The sequence below is a fragment of the Pseudoliparis swirei genome, chromosome 7 (genome assembly GCF_029220125.1).
Source record: "Pseudoliparis swirei isolate HS2019 ecotype Mariana Trench chromosome 7, NWPU_hadal_v1, whole genome shotgun sequence".
Taxonomy (NCBI): domain Eukaryota; kingdom Metazoa; phylum Chordata; class Actinopteri; order Perciformes; family Liparidae; genus Pseudoliparis; species Pseudoliparis swirei.
Window position 1 is genome coordinate 25,003,545 of NC_079394.1, and position 22,223 is coordinate 25,025,767.

The 22,223-nt window shown below is 45.7% G+C and overlaps 2 protein-coding genes across 2 annotated transcripts in view; one reads left to right on the forward strand and one right to left on the reverse strand.

The window, feature by feature from the left end:
* Positions 1 to 1,569: 1,569 nt before the first annotated feature.
* LOC130196945 (lymphocyte antigen 6G-like) lies at positions 1,570 to 3,912 on the reverse strand. Its single transcript, XM_056419388.1, has 3 exons — positions 3,598 to 3,912; positions 2,989 to 3,096; positions 1,570 to 2,810 (listed from the first exon to the last, which is right to left on the reverse strand). Exons 1-3 carry the CDS (start codon positions 3,641 to 3,643, stop codon positions 2,656 to 2,658), a joined length of 309 nt encoding a protein of 102 aa, XP_056275363.1. The 5' UTR covers positions 3,644 to 3,912; the 3' UTR covers positions 1,570 to 2,655.
* A 196-nt stretch (positions 3,913 to 4,108) lies between these two features.
* Positions 4,109 to 22,223, forward strand: part of msh3 (mutS homolog 3 (E. coli)) — a 38,824-nt gene continuing 20,709 nt past the window's right edge. The window contains exons 1-20 of the mRNA XM_056418403.1: positions 4,109 to 4,297; positions 4,384 to 4,504; positions 4,760 to 5,094; positions 5,419 to 5,661; positions 5,828 to 5,944; positions 6,040 to 6,157; positions 6,442 to 6,581; positions 7,273 to 7,439; positions 10,825 to 10,934; positions 11,041 to 11,155; positions 11,901 to 11,985; positions 13,353 to 13,462; positions 14,321 to 14,453; positions 16,043 to 16,230; positions 17,078 to 17,246; positions 17,483 to 17,547; positions 18,994 to 19,110; positions 19,327 to 19,434; positions 20,572 to 20,686; positions 21,080 to 21,237. Of these exons, the coding sequence (XP_056274378.1) occupies positions 4,175 to 4,297; positions 4,384 to 4,504; positions 4,760 to 5,094; positions 5,419 to 5,661; positions 5,828 to 5,944; positions 6,040 to 6,157; positions 6,442 to 6,581; positions 7,273 to 7,439; positions 10,825 to 10,934; positions 11,041 to 11,155; positions 11,901 to 11,985; positions 13,353 to 13,462; positions 14,321 to 14,453; positions 16,043 to 16,230; positions 17,078 to 17,246; positions 17,483 to 17,547; positions 18,994 to 19,110; positions 19,327 to 19,434; positions 20,572 to 20,686; positions 21,080 to 21,237 (2,837 nt within the window). The 5' untranslated portion in view covers positions 4,109 to 4,174. The remainder of the gene's footprint in view (positions 4,298 to 4,383; positions 4,505 to 4,759; positions 5,095 to 5,418; positions 5,662 to 5,827; positions 5,945 to 6,039; positions 6,158 to 6,441; positions 6,582 to 7,272; positions 7,440 to 10,824; positions 10,935 to 11,040; positions 11,156 to 11,900; positions 11,986 to 13,352; positions 13,463 to 14,320; positions 14,454 to 16,042; positions 16,231 to 17,077; positions 17,247 to 17,482; positions 17,548 to 18,993; positions 19,111 to 19,326; positions 19,435 to 20,571; positions 20,687 to 21,079; positions 21,238 to 22,223) is intronic.

Genomic DNA, 22,223 nt, shown 5'->3' on the forward strand with positions numbered 1-22,223 from the left:
TCTTTTTTTCTGCTTTATCCACCTTCTCATTGCCATCGACTCCAAAATGGACCGGGACACACACACACAATGAATCTCCATCCGCATTTGATGGATTCTGAATAGTGACTGTAATAATATCTCATACAGTAAATCCTTTCTGCTTCTGGTAACATTTAAAACTTGTTAGTACACAGGTGTTACAACTTAAAGGAAGGAGCGACCTGCACTGGCCTGCTGGTGGTGCATTGTGGGACTTGCAGGCTTTATATATATATATATATATATATGTGTATGCCTATACATATACATATATATATATACATACATATATGTATATATGTATGTATATATGCCTATACATATACACATATATATACATACAGGACTGTCTCAGAAAATTAGAATATTGTGATGAAGTTCTTTATTTTCTGTAATGCAATTAAAAAAACAAAAATGTCATGCATTCTGGATTCATTACAAATCAACTGAAATATTGCACGCCTTTTATTCTGATTTATTGCTGATTATGGCTTACAGCTTAAGAAAACTCAAATATCCTATCTCTAAATATTAGAATATCATGAAAAAGTATACTATTAGGGTATTAAACAAATCACTTGAATTGTCTAATTAACTCGAAACACCTGCAAGGGTTTCCTGAGCCTTGACAAACACTCAGCTGTTATAAATCTTTTTTTTTACTTGGTCTGAGGAAATATTAAAATTTTATGAGATAGGATTTTAGAGTTTTCTTAAGCTGTAAGCCATAATCAGCAATATTAAAAGAATAAAAGGCTTGCAATATTTCAGTTGATTTGTAATGAATCCAGAATGCATGACATTTTTGTTTTTTTAATTGCATTACAGAAAATAAAGAACTTTATCACAATATTCTAATTTTCTGAGACAGTCCTGTATATGTATATATATATGTATGTATGCCTATACATATATATACATATATATGTATATATAAACATATATGCATCTATACACATATATATTTATATATACATATGTATAAATTTAACTATATATTAATCCCTGGGTTTTCCGCCCCCAGCACCAAGGAATGAGCACACTTGTTGTGATGTTTGGCAAGATACTTTATTTGTCGCTCTGAGCGTAATCATGCTGCAGCCACCACAATATATATATATATATATATTTATAATGTTCCCCCTTTTTAAGGAAGTTCAGCTGTGAAAGTAACTTTACTTAGACTGCAGTTCTAAACCACAGGTTTTATCTTAACCACATTTATCGTACATTATCCAAGAGAGTTATGTAAACCTCAGCTGTGGACTTTTTGATTTCAGTCAAATATTTCTCCAACTGTGCAAAGGATTGCCATCATTGTTTGTAAATGTTGATCATGGTCCCCAGAGGGTGAATCAAAGGAGCTAAGACTTCTCCTCTAGCTGGTCAAGGGTTCCCCCTGACTGGTGAGATAACTCTAGGGGACTGACGGCGTCCCGAGCAGGTGTTTTGTGAAAAACATGCGCTTGAAAATAAAAATGTTAATTTAAGTTTAAAATGAGGGCGAACGACGGCACCCAGTGAATATAGAAAAGGTTTGAAACGCTGGAGAGGTGAGAGAAATTTATTGTCAACTCAACGACAAACAAACACAAACAAAAAGCTGCATACTCCAAACAAGTTAAGACTCTGAAGACTAAACATTTAAATGAAACACGTCTCACTCACTAAATAGAAAAAGTGTTTGTAAAATATGTATTATTTTCTGTGGTTTTGTGCTGAAAATCCAAACGGCGCATAGTCTTCATAGGATATAGTACATATAGTCTGATATGGGCGTTTTACTGTAATCAAAGTTATTTAATGTAGAATTTGGGATCTATGTTTTATGACAGTCCCTGTCTGATAGCCCTTTGTTCTATAGTTAATTTTAGATTGTTTTACCATTATAGATTTGGGGATCTTTGATTAATGATGGCTCCAGCCTCATCCGCCTCAAAGTTCTATTTAATATGAATTGATCAAATATCACTTATGGCGATCCGTTATTGTATGTGATGTTTGTCCGTCTACATTGTGTACTTGACTGCTGTAGTAAACAGGAGGCGGGGGCTCTACCACCTGGTGTGCACAGGTGTACTGCTTTGTGTACCAATTTGTTTTTCCCTGCTGAATCATGTGTGCTCTGAGACCTAAAGCTAAAGCTATAGTGTTCTTTGCATAGATTTACGTGTGCGGGTATCTATTCTACCAGAATGGCAACAAAATGACTATCTTAGATTCCTGTCCAATTCTTAGAGAGAGAACCATGTGTAGTGTGTTGTACAGTTGAGTTGAAAGCTGAAAATCTATTGAGAGTATTTTTGTGTGTGTTACCGACTGTGTCTCTTGTACCAGTATTAGAGTATACAACTGAAAATTCCCACAGCCCTTAAGAATTATGTCCATCCTGTCATTATTCAAAATAAATGTCTATAAGTTCATTTAATATAGCACAAAATAAATCATGAGCCACATCACCCTGCTCCAACTTCCAGAGACTTTGTTAGACTTTGAAGACCAAATGTCCCACAAGTTTGACATTCAAACGAAAGGCCGTCTCACTCACTTAGAAACAGTTTTTGTAGTTTACAAATCGGAAAGAGGAAAAAAAGTGCTGCGTTGACACAAAGAAAAGAACAAAATCCCAGAGCCTCAGAGAGAGAGCGTGATCATGGCCGAAGACACGAGCAGGAGGACGACACTGGGACCAGTTGGGGTGGCGCTGTTACACAAGTCCCCTTCACAGCATTTCATGGCACCTACACACACTAAGCGGGTTTGGCAGCCCTTGTTAACCACGGCAAAACCTGCAAAAATGGGAAAACCAGGTCACGAAACACATGATGGGTATGAATGCGGCACCTGTGGCCTTCGCCCGGGGACTACAGGTGAAAAGGAGCCTTTAGATATGGCCATTGGCCCTGCCGATCAAACAATACAAATACAATAAACTATTAGCTCGAGAAATGTGCCAGAAGCACTTACCGTCTATTCTGAGAGAGAAACAACGGTTGAAGAAGACAGAACACAACTTGGTGTCCGTGCAGTCTCTGGGGTCGCTGGCTGTGCATGTGTAACATCTTAATCCACATGCTGCACACGAGACACAGAGCACATCAGGTCAGGACATGCCCCACATCACAGGTTCTTCTTCACCTTTGGATTAGTTTTGACATTTATTCTTTTCTCACAGTTTATGTTGAGTTGTGGGTGTTTTGCAAAAAGTGTCTGGTCGATGCCTTTTGAGCGCAGGGAGGTGGGAAATGTCACACGACCAAGAGTTGCTGTAAGGCTGATGAAGCCCACACAGAGCGGCCTGGTTGGGCAATGCATTTCCTCTTTCTTGCCACAATAAGGCCAACAAGTGACGACTACATAAATGCGTTCTTACACAATAATACATGTTTACACGTATTATCTCAAATGTAGCTGTCCACATGTGGTGTCAACCATCATAGTCAATATGCATATTTCCCCCAAAAAATATATATATTTTTTTACCTTCAGACCACTTTATTTTCAAATGTTGTAATATAGCATTAAATAAAAGCCCATGATTTGTAAAGTGTCACTATTCAGGGAAGCTGTTCTTACCTGCAGACAGAGTCAGGAGCAGCACCAGAGCTCCATACAGCTGCATCGCGGAGGAGGAGTGATTGTTTACCGGTCAAGAACTGGAGCGTCTCTCTCAGCCCAACTTCTTCATTTGAAACTTGGGCATTTGCATTTCCTCACAAAGCCTTGTCCCGACTGACCTAGAACAACATCAACCCGAAAGTGACCTCATTGTCCTCGAGACAGCGTTCACTCTTTTATTGGGAGGGGGGAACAGACACATACGCTATGCTGTTGTATGAGAGAATCTCTCAGATTAGAACAACAAGTGAACAGGTGTGTGTGACACGTGCAGTTAGGTGTGACGATATTCTTAAACCTCTTGGTTTATTTTCTGAATATACTCCCACCGCATTATCGAGTTGGGGGGAAAAGAAACACAACCGGAAGCCGTCTCGGGCTCTGATTGGCTGCAGGCTAAGCCGCGTCACTCGCGCGCCACAAGTGACCTCAGCACATGCGCCGCTGTGTTTTGTAAACAGCGCGGGGCAGCCCAACGCCGCTCACTGCACAGCTTGTTTTGGTGTCTCGTGCACGGACTTCTGCAGGTAAAAACATGCCAAAGGCCGCAAAGAAGTCCCGCACCGCTCAGCCCTCCATCAGCAGGTACTTCGGGGGGCCGAGCGGCGGCGCCTCCGTCAACCAGAACCCGGCTCGGCACCAGCTCTGGAGAGGCAAGGTGAGGTGTGCGCATGCGCGGATCAAACACACACATATTAAACCTAACTCTGACCGCCGACCCGCGTCCTGCGGTGTGTCCTGCAGAAGAAACTTTCCCCCGATCATCATGGCGAGTTGGGATTGTCAACAAAGCGAGCCAAGCTCTGTGTTCGAGACCAGCAGGAGGACTTGGACTGTGAGCCAGCACCCCGTCACAGCACTGAAGGTGACTGACACCACACTCCACCCCCCTTACCAGCATCACGATCAGCATGTGCAGTAATGACTGTGTGAGGTTTTTCCCATGATGCATTTGGGTTGTGTAGAGTTTTGACTGATCTGACACACAATGGCAGGCTAATCTTCCCTGGTGAATCTGGGTATTAACCATGAATGAAAAAAGAGTAAAATATTCCCGTTTGTGATTCTCTTTCTTCTGGTTTATAATTCTTTGTATTCTCAATGTCTCCTCTCAACCCAGAGACGGTGCCAACGAGGAACCGGGGGTCAGTTGACCTCTGCGCCTCCACCCGGGAGAAGCTGAAAGGTTTCACCTGCTCGGCCGAGCCCGGTGTCGCTCGGAGAGGAGAAGTGAAGACGGATGGTGCTAGTAGCAGTAGGATCTGTTGTGATGGAGGAGGAGGAGCAGGAGGAGAAGGAGGAGGCAGCGGTGATGGCGCTCGGCCTCCCAGGGACGGAACAGATCAATCCGGCAATGAAATCAGCCTCCAACATCCAGAAGATGAGCTGGAGGAGGAGGATGAGAATGAGGACGAGGAGGTCAAAGACGAGGAGAGTTCAGGGATGGCTGAACAGGTACCCGACGTATAGATGTTCCCTTAGAGTACATGTTGCCCTGCGAGGGTGTCCATCAGCAAGGCAGCACCGTGGCAGCCGACTCTGACCTCCGGCCTTTGTAGAGGAGGACAAGACAAAAGTTCTGGTGTAAAATCATCAGTAACGTGTCTGAGGATCTTTAGGCCCATGGTCCGTAAAGACTGTGGTCACAATTCTGTCTGAAACACACATTTTAGGGAAACTGTATCAAAACTCGATTTCGGTGAGTTTTTTATTTCTGCTTTGAGTGGGAAACCGTTGCTGCTGAAACGATTCTCTATGCACATTGTGTTTCTGTTGCAGGGTTTCCGCTTGTCTCAGTTTGCCAAGTCAGGAGGAGGAGGAGGAGGAGGAGGACGGGGTCGAGGAAGAAGGGGTGCAATGGCGAGTCCTCCGTCAGACTCCGGCAACCCTCCCAGGCGCCCGAAGAAGAGCGCGTACACCCCCCTGGAGCAGCAGGTGGTCCTGCTGAAGCAGCAGCACCAGGACGCCTTGCTGGCCGTGGAGTGTGGATACAAGTACCGGTTCTTCGGGGAGGACGCAGAGGTGATGAGCTGAGGGACGTCGACGCATTCACATGTCATCGGTGTCCTCGTGTCTCAAGCGGTGGATATCTTCAGGGTGAAATTGTGTTTCATTGGTGGAAGGAGAGTGTGGATGTCACAGTTACCTGTTCCACATCCTCACAGTGGACGTCTTTGTGTGGGAACAGATCGCCGCGAAGGAGCTGAATATCTTCTGTCACCTGGATCATAACTTCATGACGTGCAGCATCCCCACGCACCGCTTGTTTGTGCACGTCAGACGCCTCGTGGCCCACGGACACAAGGTGCCCCCCCCCCTCCCCCCCCTGTGTTCAGAAGCTGTTGATCGTGCGGCTGATCTGGACCTTGTTGTCTTTCTTATTCTTTCATTTTTTGGTAGGTCGGTGTGGTCAAGCAGACGGAGACGTCTGCCATCAAGGCCTCGGGGGCCAATAGGAACGCTCTGTTCTCTCGTCACCTGAGTGCTCTGTACACCAAGTCCACTCTGGTGGGGGAGGGTATCCTTTTGGACCTGTGTCTGTCTGTCTGTCTCTCTTTGTTTCTAGTCTCTCTCTCTCTCTCTGTTTGTCCATCTCTCTCTGTCTATCTTTCTCTGTCTTTCTCTATCTGTTTGTCTGTCTCTGTCTCTCTTTGTTTCTAGTCTCTCTCTCTCTGTTTGTCTATCTCTCTGTCTCTCTCTCTCTCTCTGTTTGTCTATCTCCCTGTCTCTCTCTCTCTCTCTCTCTCCCCCCCCCCCCCCCCCCTCTCGCTGCATGTCAGAAGCCTTGACAGCATCCCTGAGATGTGAACCCGGTCTGCAGACTGGGCGATGTGGAGGGGGGGGTCTGTGGGGACGTGGTGACGGACCCCCCAGACAGCTTCCTGCTGTGTGTCAGTGAGAACTGGGACAAACTCAAGAAGCAGCTCACCGTGGGGCTGGTGGTGAGTGTGATGACTCCAATTCACAGCTTTGTGCTTTGACTCTGTACTTCTGTGTATTTCGAGTTATCATCTCCATGTAGTTAATCTCATCTGCGGGGAATGATTGGGTGATTATGACAAAAAAAATTAGATTTTGTTAATCCATTATTTGAGCCTCCCGTGAACATCTGAGGTTGTTTAGATCAATACGCATCCCAACCCTTGAATCCACTGGATTAGCCCCAAAAAATATATTGCTCTTTTAATTTGATCCTTCAAGATAATCTGAATACACAACATCACTAAATTACATAATAGTATTATAATATATCAACCAGCCCTGATATACAGTCATGCTACAGTAATTATATACAGGTTAATGTTGGCCACAGCTGGTTGTAAAGAAATAATGACTCATCCTTGACTCATATGTGTTAGTTGCAGATTTAATTGCATCTTCATGTGCATTGTTGTTTTCAAAGTAGACTCAATTATAAAATCTTATTTCCCTTTTTTTTTTTTTTACTACCTCTTTGACGGAATCAGATTTAAAGGGACATGGAATGAACCATTTTATATCGGAAAAAACGTCTTAACGGAAGAAATGTGACAGTTTTTTTATTTCATAGAAACAAAATTGCGAAAGATTTGAATTGAAAGAATGTGACGCACACGTGTGTGTGTGTGTGTGTGTGTGTGTTTGCGTGTGCAGGCGGTTCAGCCCAGCACAGGAGACGTGTTGCTGGACTGCTTCCCAGATGGCGAGTCCCGCTCGGAGCTGGAAGGTCGTGTCCTAAAGATTAACCCCGTGGAGATCCTGGTGCCCTCTGACCTCTCAGAGCAAACCCACAGACTCCTCCAGAGCATCGCCAATGCCAGGTAATCTGCTGCCAGGCCACTAGGGGGCAGCCTGCACACATCCCGTCTGCTTCTCCGTGCGTTCACAAAGGTGTGTGTTTGTGAGTTTCGTCTTTTTCATCCTGAGGGATTGAGTCAAGATATCGCCGCTAATGTACCCAGCACCCTGGGGTCCACTGCAGCGCTAGAGAGAGTCCAGCCAGAGCGTAGTTAATTTAAAAGTCTGTAGACTGACAGATATTTTTATGGCATTTGTTTTACAGAGAAATATTTAAGATATAGATGAATAGATTAGATAGAAGATAATGTATGACATTTAATACATTGGTCAAATGTTTAAAAGAGTAAGTAAAAAAACTAATAAAGTTAATAAGAGTTGTCTGGTGTTGATAAATGTTGTTGTGAGGCTTTTTGCTCAGGGACAAAGAAATGAAGTCCATTGTTTTCTTTTCTTCTTCTTTCTCCAAACTGCAACTACTAGGAAGTCAGATGTATATAACAACAACAAAATATATATGGGGATAAGAATGTATCTTACTTTTATAATGGACATATAATTTGCCGGACAACACTTTCAATTTACAAAATAACAGTCGGTGTTAAAATACTATATATTTTTTTTCAATATATATCGTTTTTAATGTGCTTCCAGTGTAAGTGATGGGGCACTACATCCACTGTTCTTGCTCTGTGGCAAGCTGAAGCTAACATGAGGCTTCAGCCCTCCGGGTTCCTCAAACCAGGTGGATATCTTCCCAGGATGCAGCCCTTTTACTCCCAAATGTGTTCATTCTGCTCCAACACGACGAGCGTTGTTGTTTTGAAAAAACAATTGTGACCCTGTTCCTTTTTTAAGCCCATAGCTGAGTATGTGAGCAGGCCGCTGTGTGAACCACGCGACCCAAAGTAACGGGCCGGACAGCTCGTCCTTTGGTTCATTGGTACCGCTGGACGGGTGTTTGAACACCTGCCGCCTCCACTCCGCTCGTCCTTCCAGTCTGCACCCAGTGTGTTCACACTGGTGGGGGGGAGGGGGGGCTGGCTGCCTGCGATTGCATTATGCTCTGTAAAGGAAAGAGAAAAAGAGAGAGGCAGCAAGTGAGTGAGTGGGCGAGCGAGAGGATTCGATTTAGATGGTTGGATAACCAGGAAAGATGTCTGCCACCCTTTCTGCCTCTTTTTGTCTCCGTGGCACATTTCTCATTACCTTTTCTTTTCATATACCAGTTGCCCCCCCCCCCCACACACACACACACACACACACAATGTCTTTAAATTGAGTTCAGGGACATTTTTTCTTCATTTGTATTCATTCCTCTCTCGCTTCTCTGCCGTCCGTGTTGAGCGATTACAGCGGAGATGGAGCTGTAAAGGCCAGCCCAATTATTGTGTTTGACCGGTTTGAGCAGCGCCGTCTCTCGCGTCGCGCTCACCGGAGACGAGACTCCCCCGGTTCACGCAAATACACGGCAGCTCCGTCAGTTCAGCACAGGAGCCACCCAGGTGAGCGTTTAAAACGTTCGCCTGCGTGTCTCTAAGGGGTCGGGGCTGACGGGGGCGGGCCCCCTGGCAACTGTGTGTGTGTGTGTGTGTGTGTGTGTGTGTCCATGGTGCGGCAGGTAATGAGTCCCTCGGTGGCAGCGAGGTGCGGCGCTCGTTGCTTTACGCATCCACAGCCGGGAGTCGGGATCAGAGCAGTGACGGAGAGTAGAGCCTCCAGAAAATAAAAAAGAAAGCTCTCGCTGACGGACGCTGTCGACACAAATGTTCTGGTTCCAAGGATTTTAAGTCGGTGACGGACGCTCTTGAACCTTTAAGATTACGTCCTGGGTACATTGGACAGTAGTCATGACTCATGTGTGAGGATAGATCCACACAAACACCCAAATACTGTTTGTGTGTGTGTGTGTTTGTGTGTGTGTTTGTGTGAACGTTTAAACAGACACACTCACTGCTAATCGAGCGCCTTAATCTGCTGTGCACATTAACCTCTGCTCTCTGGATCGCAACATCTCCGTTTTAACCTTTAACCCTCCTGCTTTTGATTGATTATCCCCATCACAGTGCTCTGAGAGTTGCGGGGTGGGGGGCACCCACCCACCCCATCACATCTGCAGAGACAAACTAAAACCAAGTGAAGAAAAAAAGGAAACACATTTTTCTAACTTCTGAGTTCTACGGGGCTCCTCCCACTACAGTCCAGGTGAATGGACTTAAACGTGCTCACGGCGTTTGAACATGAAAGGCTTCTCCCACCAGTAACTGCCGTGCTTTAGATTTGTGTCGTTGGGTTCACCACTTTAGTCCAGACTGAAGCGTCTCGACGGCTATTGGAGGCGTTCGTGATCCCCAGAGGACGAATCCTAATCACGCCGGTGATCCTCTTTGACTCTTCACCCAGCGCCGCCATTTAGTACAAAACTGACCAAACGGCAGCCGATCGACCAGACGTTCTGGTCGAACTCGGCTGTGCTTTGCGTTTGGCGCTCGTTGGCAACCGTTAGCGTCGTGGTCATTGTGAGCATTCAAACTCCCAAAGTTAACTCCCAGTGTGTCTGTCGAGCCGTTTTCTAGACGATGTCATTTCATTGCGCTAATAATAATACACATTTTTAAAAAATACATTCGCCTTCATTGTGTTAGTTTGGGTTTCAGTTGATTTCTGCTGGTTACCTGAACCAGACTTCCGAAACGCAGGTTCACAATGTGCTGGGTCCTGCAGTAATGCTCCACTGCACCCTTCTCTCCACCGGATCAATACCACCGATTGCCTCTGTGCTGGTAAAGCTCATAACACGGTGGGATCGACTGGTTACATGATTAATGGTCACATTTGAGCCACTGGCACAATATGCGCTCCATTGATCACGTTTATATAAAGTCTTTGCTGTCAGTCTGACTAGTGAGAGATGATGAAGATGCTTCTATTTCTATATATATATATGTGTGTGTGTGTGTGTGTGTGTGTGTGTGTGTGTGTGTGTGTGTGTGTGTGTGTGTGTGTGTGTGTGTGTGTGTGTGTGTGTGTGTGTGTGTGTGTGTGTGTGTGTGTGTGTGTGTGTGTGTGCGCACGCATGAGCATTAGGAAACGGAATAAAAAGAATAAATGCTTCAGAGCCACGTGTTTGCCATAGTTGCCCTGGCAACAACCGAGCGGACAAAGCAAAAGCATCCTTGAAAGCGGCTGTGTGTGTGTGTGTGTGTGTGTGTGACTCTAGTTGAACAAAAGGACGACTGGAACACGCAGAGCTGCTGTGTCTCATGGTGTTTTTTCTTTTTCTTTCTCCCAGTCAGGAGAAAGATCAGATACGGGACGTCGCGTTTCCCTTTTTTTCCTCGTTCCGTCCGTCACAAGCGCCACCGGCACCCCGACTCAACGCTGCCGCCATGTTGTTCCCCCCCGCAGCGCTCAGGCCGATGACCGAGTGAGAGTCGAGAGGAGGGACGGCGCTCAGTTCGAGTTCGCCACCGCGATGAACACGGCCACCGAGTTCTACTGCCACGCCTCGGAGAAAGGTGTGTCTGTCCCTTCAGACACACACACACACACACACACACACACACACACACACACCAAGGTGTGGGGCCCCTGTGGTTCATCTCTTGCGTCTGCGTCCTCCAGGCTCTCGCTCGCTGTCGATCGTCGCGTCCTTGGAGAGCCCAGTGATCTGCTGCCTGGGGCCGCTCATCCAGTACCTCCAAGAATTCAACTTGGAAAGAGTTCTTAGGAGCGAAAGGTACACACACACACACACATTTATTATTATTATCTTTATTCAAAAGGGATCATGTACAGTTAAAACATAAATCTCTCCATATGATGCACTGTACCAGATTGTAGCTTCAGTTTATTTGCATCTGTCGTCCCTTGACAGACCATAACAAACATAAAACAACAACAAACATAAAACAATAACAAACATAACACAATAACTAACATAAAACAATAACAAACAGAATAAGACACACTACATGTGCTAAGAAGAACACAAAATACACACAATACGAAGCTACAGTACATTAAAAGTAAACTAATGCATGATATTAAAAGTAAGTACTAAAAACCATTAAAAGTAAGTCACACACACATACACGCACACACAGCAACACAAGCTGCAAGTGTAATTATCCAGTGTCGTCGCTAGTTGATGCGTGTTGTTTTCTATTATAGAATAAGCTCCAGTAAAAAATGAGAAAAGATAAACCGTGTTCAGATTGTGAAAGTTATCCTATCTTGCAGCCCTGAAACCACATGTGGTTGTTTTACTACTTCTATATCTACCACAACTTATAGTCGACTTGCTTTTCTCAGCGTAAAACCATTCCAGCCGACCTCGGCGTTGACGGGAACACTTTTCTGTCACAGAATTGACTTTGCCATGTTCATAATCTCCGGTCGGCACATTGTTTTCCCCGTGAATCGCGACAATGACCATTTGCTTCTGCGGCTGTGTTTTGATCCGACTCTGTGTTCACGCGCAGCTCGTTCCAGCGGCTGTCCTGCGAGTCGGAGGGCATGAACCTCGGCGCCGCCACGCTCCGGAACCTGGAGATCCTCAACAATCAGGTAACGGCGGCTGGTTGTATTTCATGTTCCTCAGCTCTCTGAGTCCCGGTGCGTTGGAGCGCTGTCCTTTTAACCCTCCTGTTACCTTTATATTTACTGACATATTTTACCCTCGGGGTCAATTTGACCCCAGCAATTAAAACCTCCAGGAAATTATTAGAATTAATATTGTTTCCCAAGTTTAAGTGTGAGGTTCTTTATGTTTGTTTGTTGACGACCTAAATAGCCCTTTAAATATATAAAAAAAGTTGATATTTCTTATATGTTTGACACAGTGAAAAACAGCCTGGGGTCAAATTGACCCCAAAGAACACCGACATTAAACAGTGAATGGGGTCAAATTGACCCTAAAGGTAACAGGAGGGTTAAACCACCGTGAGGCGGACATTTGTACGGGCTCTTGGTCTATTGCTGGGAAATGTGGCGCGGAACGTTGACGTCCCCTCTCGCTACCGTCGCTATGTGAAACCATCGTTTTGTCCAATACTTTGAGAAATATAAAACTCCCATGAGCCTCAGCTGCACTGGGTCATTTCGTGCCAAAGAACCAATAGAATAGATACCCGCACCATTGAGGACACTTTACAGCACTCGTGTGCCAACGCGCTAAATTCAGACGGTAATCGTCACGCCTGCTCCGTGCCGGCGTCGTCATCGGGAACACGTTGGCGAGCCGATGTCGCTTGACCTTTGATCTCGTTCCTTGTCTAATTTTAATGTCTTTGCTGGCGAGTCGGGCTTATGTTTGCAGATGGTGTACAGATGCTGCGGCGGGAAAATATCCGAGTCCAGTCTGAAGCCTGCTGCTCGGGCTAATGACGTGCACGTCGTGAGGGTTTAGTCCAGGTTTAGGAGTTCAGCACCTCGAACGTGAGCATTTGTTCACGTCCCTGTCGGAGAAGACGGCCCTGCTTCATCCTCTCCTCTGTTCCACGGCTACAGGTGTCGTGTGGCTCACCGGGTCGACGCTCGCCTTCCCGTTTCACACATGCTGGTCAGGACTTTGTTTCCGGTACACGTCCGTTGCGTCCGTTCAGGAGATCACTCCTGGAGCCGTGGTCGCGCGGCGGACCGTGGAGGAATCGTAACGGTCGAGTTGAACCGTCATTTCTTTCCGATCGCGAGAAGATGCTCGGCGACGAGTCGGGCTGGCGTGGGCGACGGGCTCAAAAGTCCGGCACGACTTCGCTGCTGCCGCGGTCGTGTTCGTCACACGGAGTTCAGGCTCAGTTCGAACCTCCTCACCTGACTCCTCGCGGCCTCCGTCGATCCAGCTCGCCTCCTTGAAATGATTACATCATCCGCCCCAACCCCCGTTCTGTGAGTGGACTCTGAGCTGTGTTTTGTGTGCGCTCTTTCGATGACAGACAGATGGCGGTGCGAGGGGCAGTCTGCTGTGGGTGTTGGATCACACTCGCACTCCGTTCGGGAGGAGACTGATGAGGAAGTGGGTGAGCCGGCCCCTCACAGACCCGCGGTGAGTACAGGATGCCCTCCTGACCTTTGGTGAAGCAGTGCACGTCGGTGCCGAGCAGAACGGGCCCGGCTTCCTTCTCCGGGTTTCAGCATTTGGGTTTCTCAGATTGCTTTGTAAAAAATGATAAATGTTGAAACTGACAGCAGCTCTGGTACAAACAGCCTCTCAGTTTTATGTTTGTAATATTGTTTCATTTCTCCTTCCCTGCAGAGTGTGTGTGTGTGTGTGTGTGTGTGTGTGTGTGTGTGTGTGTGTGTGTGTGTGTGTGTGTGTGTGTGTGTGTGTGTGTGTGTGTGTGTGTGTGTGTGTGTGTGTGTGTGTGTGTGTGTGTGTGTGTGTGTGTGTGTGTGTGTCCCCGTCCGTCCCCCTCCCTCCCACAGTGCAGGGATTAGAGCTGCGGATTGGGCGCTGCTATCAGATTATACAGATGGCTGCTCGACAGAATGTCAACGCCAAATATAACCCAGATTACACGCAGGGACATTAATTCCAAGACACGCGGTGCAGCGGCACATGAGGCTTGACTTAATATTGCAGGAATACAGATCGTAGCCGAAAGACACTGGAAACAAAAGTGGAAGAAAAGAATCTTAAACTGAAGAAATTCAACATATTCTAGATAGCGACGTCATCACTCCCTTCATGGCTGGACGGCTGCCTCAGCCCGTCACAGGATTTATGAATAAACTAATCAGCCAGATATTTGCCCCGAGTTCAAAACGCACAGCGCCTTTTCAATCGGGTCCAATTCAGCGCTCGTAAAAAGAAAATCTATTTAGCAGATTGAACAGTTTCTTTGACTCGTTGCCTCATCTACCACCTGAAGGTCTTTTCTCTCTTCTGTCTCGACCAACACAGGTCCATCTCGGAGAGGCAGGACGCCGTGCAGGAGATCCTCGAGTCGGACTCGCTCACTTTGAATGCCGTCAAATCCCTGTTGGCGCGTCTGCCCGACCTGGAGAGAGGCGTCTGCAGCATATACCACAAGAAGGTGAAAAGCAAAATTAAAGAAAGGGCACACACACACACACACACGCGCATTCTTATATATTTGTTGTTGTTTTTCTTCACTCACCATCCTAAAATGAGGTCCGTGGGCGTAGTAGTGAGAGGAGAAAATTGCTGGGAAATAATTGTCAAAACGACAAAATATTTGACAAAAGCAGGGAAAGAAAAGCTCCTATTTCTTGCTGTTTTACATAAAAATGAAAAACAAGACAATTTCCCTTTCTCTCTCTGTCTCTCTGTTTCTCTGTCTCTGTGTCAATGTGTCTCACATGTGGCGTGCTTCTTGATTAACAACAGGGAGCAGTGGCTTCAGTGGCACTTACCTGATTGTCTGACGGAATCTCATTTCCCATTGGACCCAGTTATGAAATGTCAGAACTAGGCTCCATGTGTGTGTGTGTGTGTGTGTGTGTGTGTGTTGTACGGAGATGAGAAAGGCCTTCTGGTCTGAGCTTATGTTCAACTTTCTGACTCCTTCATATATTGTTAAAGGACAACAGTCAAATGTCAGTGAACACACACATATACACACACATATACACACACACATATACACACACACACATATACACACACACACACACACGCAGGCACTTAATTGTCTTTATGCCCATCTGTTGATGAATGTGCCTCTGTGTAATGGCCTGTGTCTCTGCGGCTCCATTGACATAATGGGAGGAAGGGCGCGCTCACAGGCTGCAGGCCCTGTCTGTCTGGGTTCATGAGAGAGGCTCCCAGGGGCCGCCGACATGGGGGACCGTTAAAGCGGCAGCATTTGATTAATGCCGTAAACCAAAGTGCGACTCTCATTAACCTTTCATGACTCGGCGACAAGTTGAAGTCGATCTACTCTTCGATATCGGCCCTCATCCGAGGCACTTTCACCCAGCTGAAGAGAAACGGTCTCTATAGCCGGCGCTGGTTATTGTGCATTAACTTCTCCTTCAGTTACATAGGGGATTGAAATCAAATGCGTTCGATTGGACCGCGAAAAAGTGTCCGGGGCTTATTAAGTGGCGTGATACGGAACGACCGGGCGGCAACCTCCGCTTCCACACAATTTACAAGAAGAGAAAAGATGATTGGATTTGTCCATGTGATCCTCAGCAACTTTGATATTCTTAAGCAACGACTGCAACACTGTACTAAAAATGAAACATGAAGTGTTCTTCTACAAAAGACAATAAATAAATTATGGTGATACAAATAAGAGAGCAATGTAAATATACATTCATATTTATAGTGTTCTAACTGTGTTGACAAGAAGACGGTGAGTGATGCAGAGCACCACAGTGCTGCATGACTCTTGGTCGAAGATACTCAGAATTTGGTCTGAAAAGCAGAATATTGTCATTATTGTTTGCATTTACTTTCAAATAGGTCTTTTTAAAAACTTTTTCTCACGTCTCTTGGTTTATTTTTCTCGGTGCTACGTCGTGAAGACCTCCAGACTTAATGAGCGGACGTCTCTCAGAGCGCTGCGGGGGATGGTCGCTGTTAAAGCGGGCGCTGCCGAGAGCTTTAGGGATGTGATCTCGCTGGTTTGCAGACCGCTATCTTTGTGCGTTCCAGTCCTCCACGCAGGAGTTCTACCTCATTGTCAGCAGCCTTTCTCGACTGGGAAGTGAACTGCGGGCCTTGCTCCCGGCGGTCCAGTCCCAGATCGGCTCCGCCCTCCTCCGAAGCCTCTTGTTGGACACGCCGGACCTGCTGGCTCCGGCCCACAGCCACCTCGAGGTGCTCGATGAGCGGGCCGCCAAGTGAGTATGCAGCAGTGTGTGAGAGAGAGAGAGAGGGGGGGGGGCGTAAAAACAGTATCTAACAATCCGAGCACGCAGCTCTCTCTAGACACCTTGATTAACTGGTGATTCATTGTGGAAGCAGATTTACTCCGAAATGTCATCGTCATAGATTTTGAGTGGTCATTATTGTTTATTACTAGAGGATGTGGTCAATCAAGTCAATGTTTTGTCATCTCAATTGCTTTTTGTTTACACTCAGCGGAGTCTGTATGCAGAACTGAGACTCAGATTACACTATTGATCTGTATTTTTTTTTAGCTAAATTCAACTGATTTAGCCTTTAAAAAGTAAAACTAATTATGAAATGGCCCCCACATTTTCTCAAACACTCCAGAACCCACATATTTTATTTTAGCAATGATAGAAGACTTTATAAGAACCAGCCAGTGTGCCCATCAGAGCTTGAAATTTATCGACTCTTTTTTTTTCTGTATTGCTGTATGATTAGAACTTTATTGTGAACACACACACACACACACACACACACACACACACACACACACACACACTGGTGGTGCATGTTGAATATCAGAAAACTCCATGTCCTGTGTTCTGTGTCCTGTGTTCTGTGCCCTGTGCCCTGTGTCCTGTGTCCTGTGCCATGTGTCCTGTGTTCTGTACCCTGTGTCCTGTGTTATGTGTCCTGTGTTCTGTACCCTGTGTCCTGTGTCCTATGGCCTGTGTCCTGTGTTCTGTACCCTGTGTCCTATGGCCTGTGTCCTGTGTCCTATGGCCTGTGTCCTGTGTCATGTGCCCTGTGTCCTATGTCTGTCCCCGTGACTCTGCTCTCTGTGTGTCTGCACAGGGCGGGCAATAAGACGGAGCTGTTCTCAGACCTGTCCGGCTTCCCGTTGCTTCGGAAAAGAAGGGAGCAGATCCAGAGTGTCGTCGGCCAGATCCAAGACCATCGCAAAGACATCCGGCGGACGCTGAAGGCCCCGGCGCTGGACTACACCACCGTCTCTGGACAGGAGGTACCGACTGTGTGTGTGTGTGTGTGTGTGTTTGAGGCTGAGGGTGAAAGACGGGTTGAGGGGGGAGTTGACAACCTGATTCGGGTCACGGCGGCGATCTGATGTCTGAGTGTGTGCGCTCCGTATCGGTGTGTGTCAGTTTTAATCAAAAGTGACACATTGTGTTGTCCGTCCTCTCCCGTCTTATTAAAGTCTTCCTCTTCCTTTTCTTCCACCTGTTTCTCCTCTGCCCTCAGTTTCTGATTGAGGTGAAGAACTCGCTGTCGTCCACTGTTCCACCCGACTGGGTCAAAATTGGCAGGTGAGCTCACACACACACACACACATAGAAACTTCTATCAGATTTTCTAAAATGACATGATGGGGGCACTAAAAGTTGCTCCGTGGGGTTAATTCTCACCTCTGAAATGGTCGAACATCATTTCTGGATCGAAAACCCAAATCAGGAAATGAGTCAGCGATTTGAATGATGTCTGTGGTCAACACAAGCTAAAGAGATTTAACTTATACTAATATACGATATATGTAATACGCCAGTAAAAACACCTTTTATTGAATTTTTAGCTTGTCCGGCTGCTAACAATCGGCTAATTGAGACCACAAAACGTCTCCTCTGATTGAACACACGCTTAAAAAAACACAACAGTGGTGTTCACTTGAGAAGATTATCTCACTGAACAAGACGTGTGTCACAAACCTGGTTTTGCCCCAAAATCCAATAAAAAACAATCCAAAACAATCCCATTGAACCAGCGCAGAAACACCTGGAGGGAATTTTCTTCACACCGGACACAAACATCCACTCAAAGATTAAGAAGAATTTATTAGAATTTGATTGTCAAAGGTTGCTAATTAACTCAAGAATCCATATGCTAATTATGTAAATTCCACCCAAATATCTAATGGGATGAAATGAGGCGTTAAACTGCGAGGCGGTTCTAGTCAAAGAAGGTTCATCTGAGATTTAGCTGCATCATTCTGAGGAAATGTATTTTTTTCCCCTGAAAGGTGTTTTGTGGAGTGTTAAATGTTCGTCGTTGTCTCCAAGACACGGGAGGTGGCAAATTAGTATTGAATTTTCGTTTCTGCCTTTTTCATAATAAAATGGTGATAGGATACATCACGGCCATGAAAAGTACACGTTTCTGAATGGTTTGCACCACCTTTCATACTCGCTGTGTGTTTCTATGACAACAGCAAACCCTCAAACGAAGGCAGTTGGAGCAAAAAGTCAAAATCAAAATAAATCCCGACATAAAACGACCAAAATACAACGGCAAAAATGTATTTAACTGCAAGCAACCAAAGCAATATCACTATTTTAAACTACACTACAAGATAATGTGGTGACTAAGCTAATCCTATAATGTTTAAAGCTGCACTTTTGGTTTTACGGCCCTCGACTTCACTCTTTAGTTTCCTTCTCACTGTTCTCCTTCACCTTGTTTCATGGTGCAGCTGCTTTCAGTCGTAAGAACTCTGATAAACTCACAGCCCAGGAAATCGAAAGCCACGCGCCTGGAGGCCGCGTTCCATGAGAAGCTGTGAACTGCTCTCGACTCCTCTCCAGGATCATTTAAATCTTCAGGCAGCGATTGGTTCAATAAAACTTTTAAAAAGTCAATAAATGCCGAACACACGGACGAGTGGCTTCGGTTTAAGGCGACTGGAGCCAAGAAGAGACGTCTCAGTAATTATTGAAGCTCAGTATATTGTGACGTATCCCCCCCCCCCCCCCCCCCCTCAGCACCAAGGCGGTCAGCAGGTATCATTCTCCCTTCCTGGCGGAGCGCTACAAGACGCTGCTGCAGCTCCGGGAGCAGCTGCAGCTGGACTGCCAGACGGAGTGGACCCATTTTCTGGAGTATGACACTCACACACACACACACACACACACACACACACACTTACACACAAACAGCTGATCATGAACTCAAATGGAAAACGTCTGAAACCATGTCGGCCTCTCTTTCAGAGAGATGCTCGGCTCTCGGCTTTACTCGTCTCTTTTGGTCTAATTTACACTTCACAATCTTTTTCTCCCCCCTCCCCCCCCCCCTCTCTCTCTCTCTCTCCGCAGTCAGTTTGGGGACCACTATCACACCATGAAAAGGGCTATTAGTCACCTAGCAACCATGGACTGTCTCTTTTCATTGGCTGAGGTGGCTAAGCAAGGGGACTATTGCAGGTGATGTCCTCTCACGATAATCGTAAATATTGGTGCGTGTGTTTCCGCACAATATTTTGTGTGTGTCTATGTGTGTGTGTGTGTGTGTGTGTGTGTGTGTGTGTGATATAATGCGTGTGTGTGGGTGTCCTGTGTCGTGTCCTATAGTCTCAGACAGGCTGTGTGTGGGAGTGTGCACCGGGCTCAGCAGCGTGTTCAGCCAAAATGCCAATATCACACACACACACACACACACACACACACACACACACACACACACACACACACCTTTCTATTGTCCATTAATTATTATCGCTTCACATCCATCCACGACTTTGTACTGCAGTCTCTTTTTATTGCTCCTCTTTAAATCACTGTCTTCTGTTTTGCCTTTGCTCTCCTAAAGTCTCTACTTCTTTTCTGTGTAAATATTATTATTATTAATAATATTAGTGCAATACATGCGCTTGCCAATAGCTAGACAATAAGACCAATACCACTCATGTCTGTAGGCTAATCACAAAGCTCCAGCCGGTTAGCTTAGCATAGAGACGGGTAGCTGGGAAATGTCTGTCTGAAGCTGTGAAGAGTAAAAACCTGTTGTCGTCTAACTGGGTCGCCGTGTGTGTCGGGCTATTTCTTGAGTTGTTTGATGTATGTTTTCAGGAAATTACTGCGCCGGTCTTCTCTTATAACTTAAATATTAATATTTAATATTTAATAAATTAAATATTCAACAAGCGTATTTCCCAAACTATTCCTTGAAGTAAAGCCGGCTTCCAAGTTTGTGTTTGAGTTTTTTTGATTTCGTATATTTATTAAAAGCCTGGCCAATGAATATTATTGTAAAATATCGACCAATTGTGTATTCTGGCAAAGAAAAATGCAAATTGTATTACAGGGCAGTATAAATAGCAACAAGTTTCACCGTTTATTGATTTATTTGGATCTTGTTGTCAATCAGATTTGAGGTGTTTTATTTGTATTTTCAAGTTATAATGATTGATTCATATAGTGTTTCATTTTATTTTTCTGATCAGGCAAATTGTTTTTTATTAGATTTTTATAAATTGTTTCTATTGGTATAGATTTGCAATATAGGACTGTCAAATTCTAAACGCATTGCACAATATGTGTTTGTGTGTGTTCTGTGTCCAGGCCGGAGGTGTGTGACGCTCGGCGTCAGATTATGATCCGGGACGGCAGACACCCGGCCATCGACTTACTGATGGGAGAGCACAGCCAGTATGTGCCCAACCTCACCGAGCTACAGGTACACACACACACACACACACACACACACCTACACACACCTACACACACACACACACACACACACAGGCTCATTCAGAGTGCGTTGAACCACAAGTTGAGCCGAAACACTCGGGTCGTTTGTTTCTCATTGAGCTCTGAAACAAATGTGTAACAGCACAAACACAAACACACGCACACTCATCCGGACTCTTGCATGGCACCGCACACACTTCCTCGCTCAGTGGGTGTGTAGGTTAATTTTGCAACAGAAGCACGAGCCAATGGGAAGAGGAGCCAAGCTTTCAATCCACCCACCTCCTCAGCTCTGCAGGACAGCATGCAAATATCTTATTCTGTTTGTCTCATCGCCTTCTGTCTTTGTCACTGTTATTCTCCTCTCCTCTCCTCACAGGGCGATGGCAGGAGAACGATGATAATCACTGGTCCTAATATGGGGGGTAAGAGCTCCTACATCCGCCAGGTGGCCCTGATCTGTGTTCTGGCTCAGATGGGCTCCTACGTCCCGGCCTCTGAGGCCCGCCTGGGCGTGCTGGACGGCATCTATACGAGGTATGAACACAAGTGGGAGTCGGTTTGAAGTGGTAGTCCATGACGACGCCGGCGGCCATGAGCAGGCCAGTGGGGCACGCTCATGTGCACTATAGTATGTACGCTCAGCCCGGCTACGTCAACAGAGCACAGCGAAGCTCCGATTACGACACACGCGGAAATTCACACAATTAAATACCTACAGAGAGTGACTATCGCAATGATATCAAGATGATCGTGCCATGTAACATGCACGTCATAAATGAAGTCCCATCAAGAGAGACATTTACAAAGTTCAAACCTGTATATACTAAGGCATCATATTCATAAATCCATTACATTCAAAAGATAAAAAAATTAACAAAATATGTCCCCTTTCAGTAAATCATGACTCGTTGTGAGTTGTGTAAGTACATCGATTAAAATGTAATGTTTTTGTGGTCTTATTTTCCGTTCACATTTTTCTGTTTTCAACATTATTATGTTTGAAATGATCTCAGGAGGAAGCAGAGGCACGTGGAGGTGTATTGTAAATGTATTCAAACTTCCGGACGCCTTCTTTATCTTTTTTCGATACTTTAAATAAAGATCATTTGAAAACGATTTCCACGAGGACTCCCCGTGACAGTCGCTCGGACCCTAATAAAGTCATTTGATGCCGCTGCATAAAAAAGGAAGAAAGGGGGAGTTATTTGACAACTGTTGCATCATGGTTCCCTCTGTATTAAACCCTCAGACAATGAGGCTTTGTTGGAGAAGATCCCCCCTCCTCCCCTGCTGATTATTCTCATTATGATGACAGTAGCAGTAAGCGCTGCATGTTGTTTCCAGCCCCGGCGACATATTAGTGTGGAGTGCGGGCCAATGAGCTGCAGGCTCTCTGTGCACTGTGTGATTAGACTTAACGACCTGCAGATGTGTGTAATTGTCTTCTTTTTCGTAGGTTCAAGCGTGTTCTTATATATTAACCCAGTGGGTGCCGGAGACCTGTCAGTGTGTGTGTGTGC

Excerpts from the sequence above, each read along its gene's own strand:
- LOC130196945 (XM_056419388.1), bottom strand. The coding sequence starts at position 3,643 with ATGCAGCTGTATGGAGCTCTGGTGCTGCTCCTGACTCTGTCTGCAG. Across the intron at positions 3,097-3,597 it reads GCTCCTGACTCTGTCTGCAG|CATGTGGATTAAGATGTTAC; the intron begins GTAAGAACAGCT and ends TCTCGTGTGCAG. Across the intron at positions 2,811-2,988 it reads TTTCTCTCTCAGAATAGACG|GTTTTGCCGTGGTTAACAAG; the intron begins GTAAGTGCTTCT and ends CCATTTTTGCAG.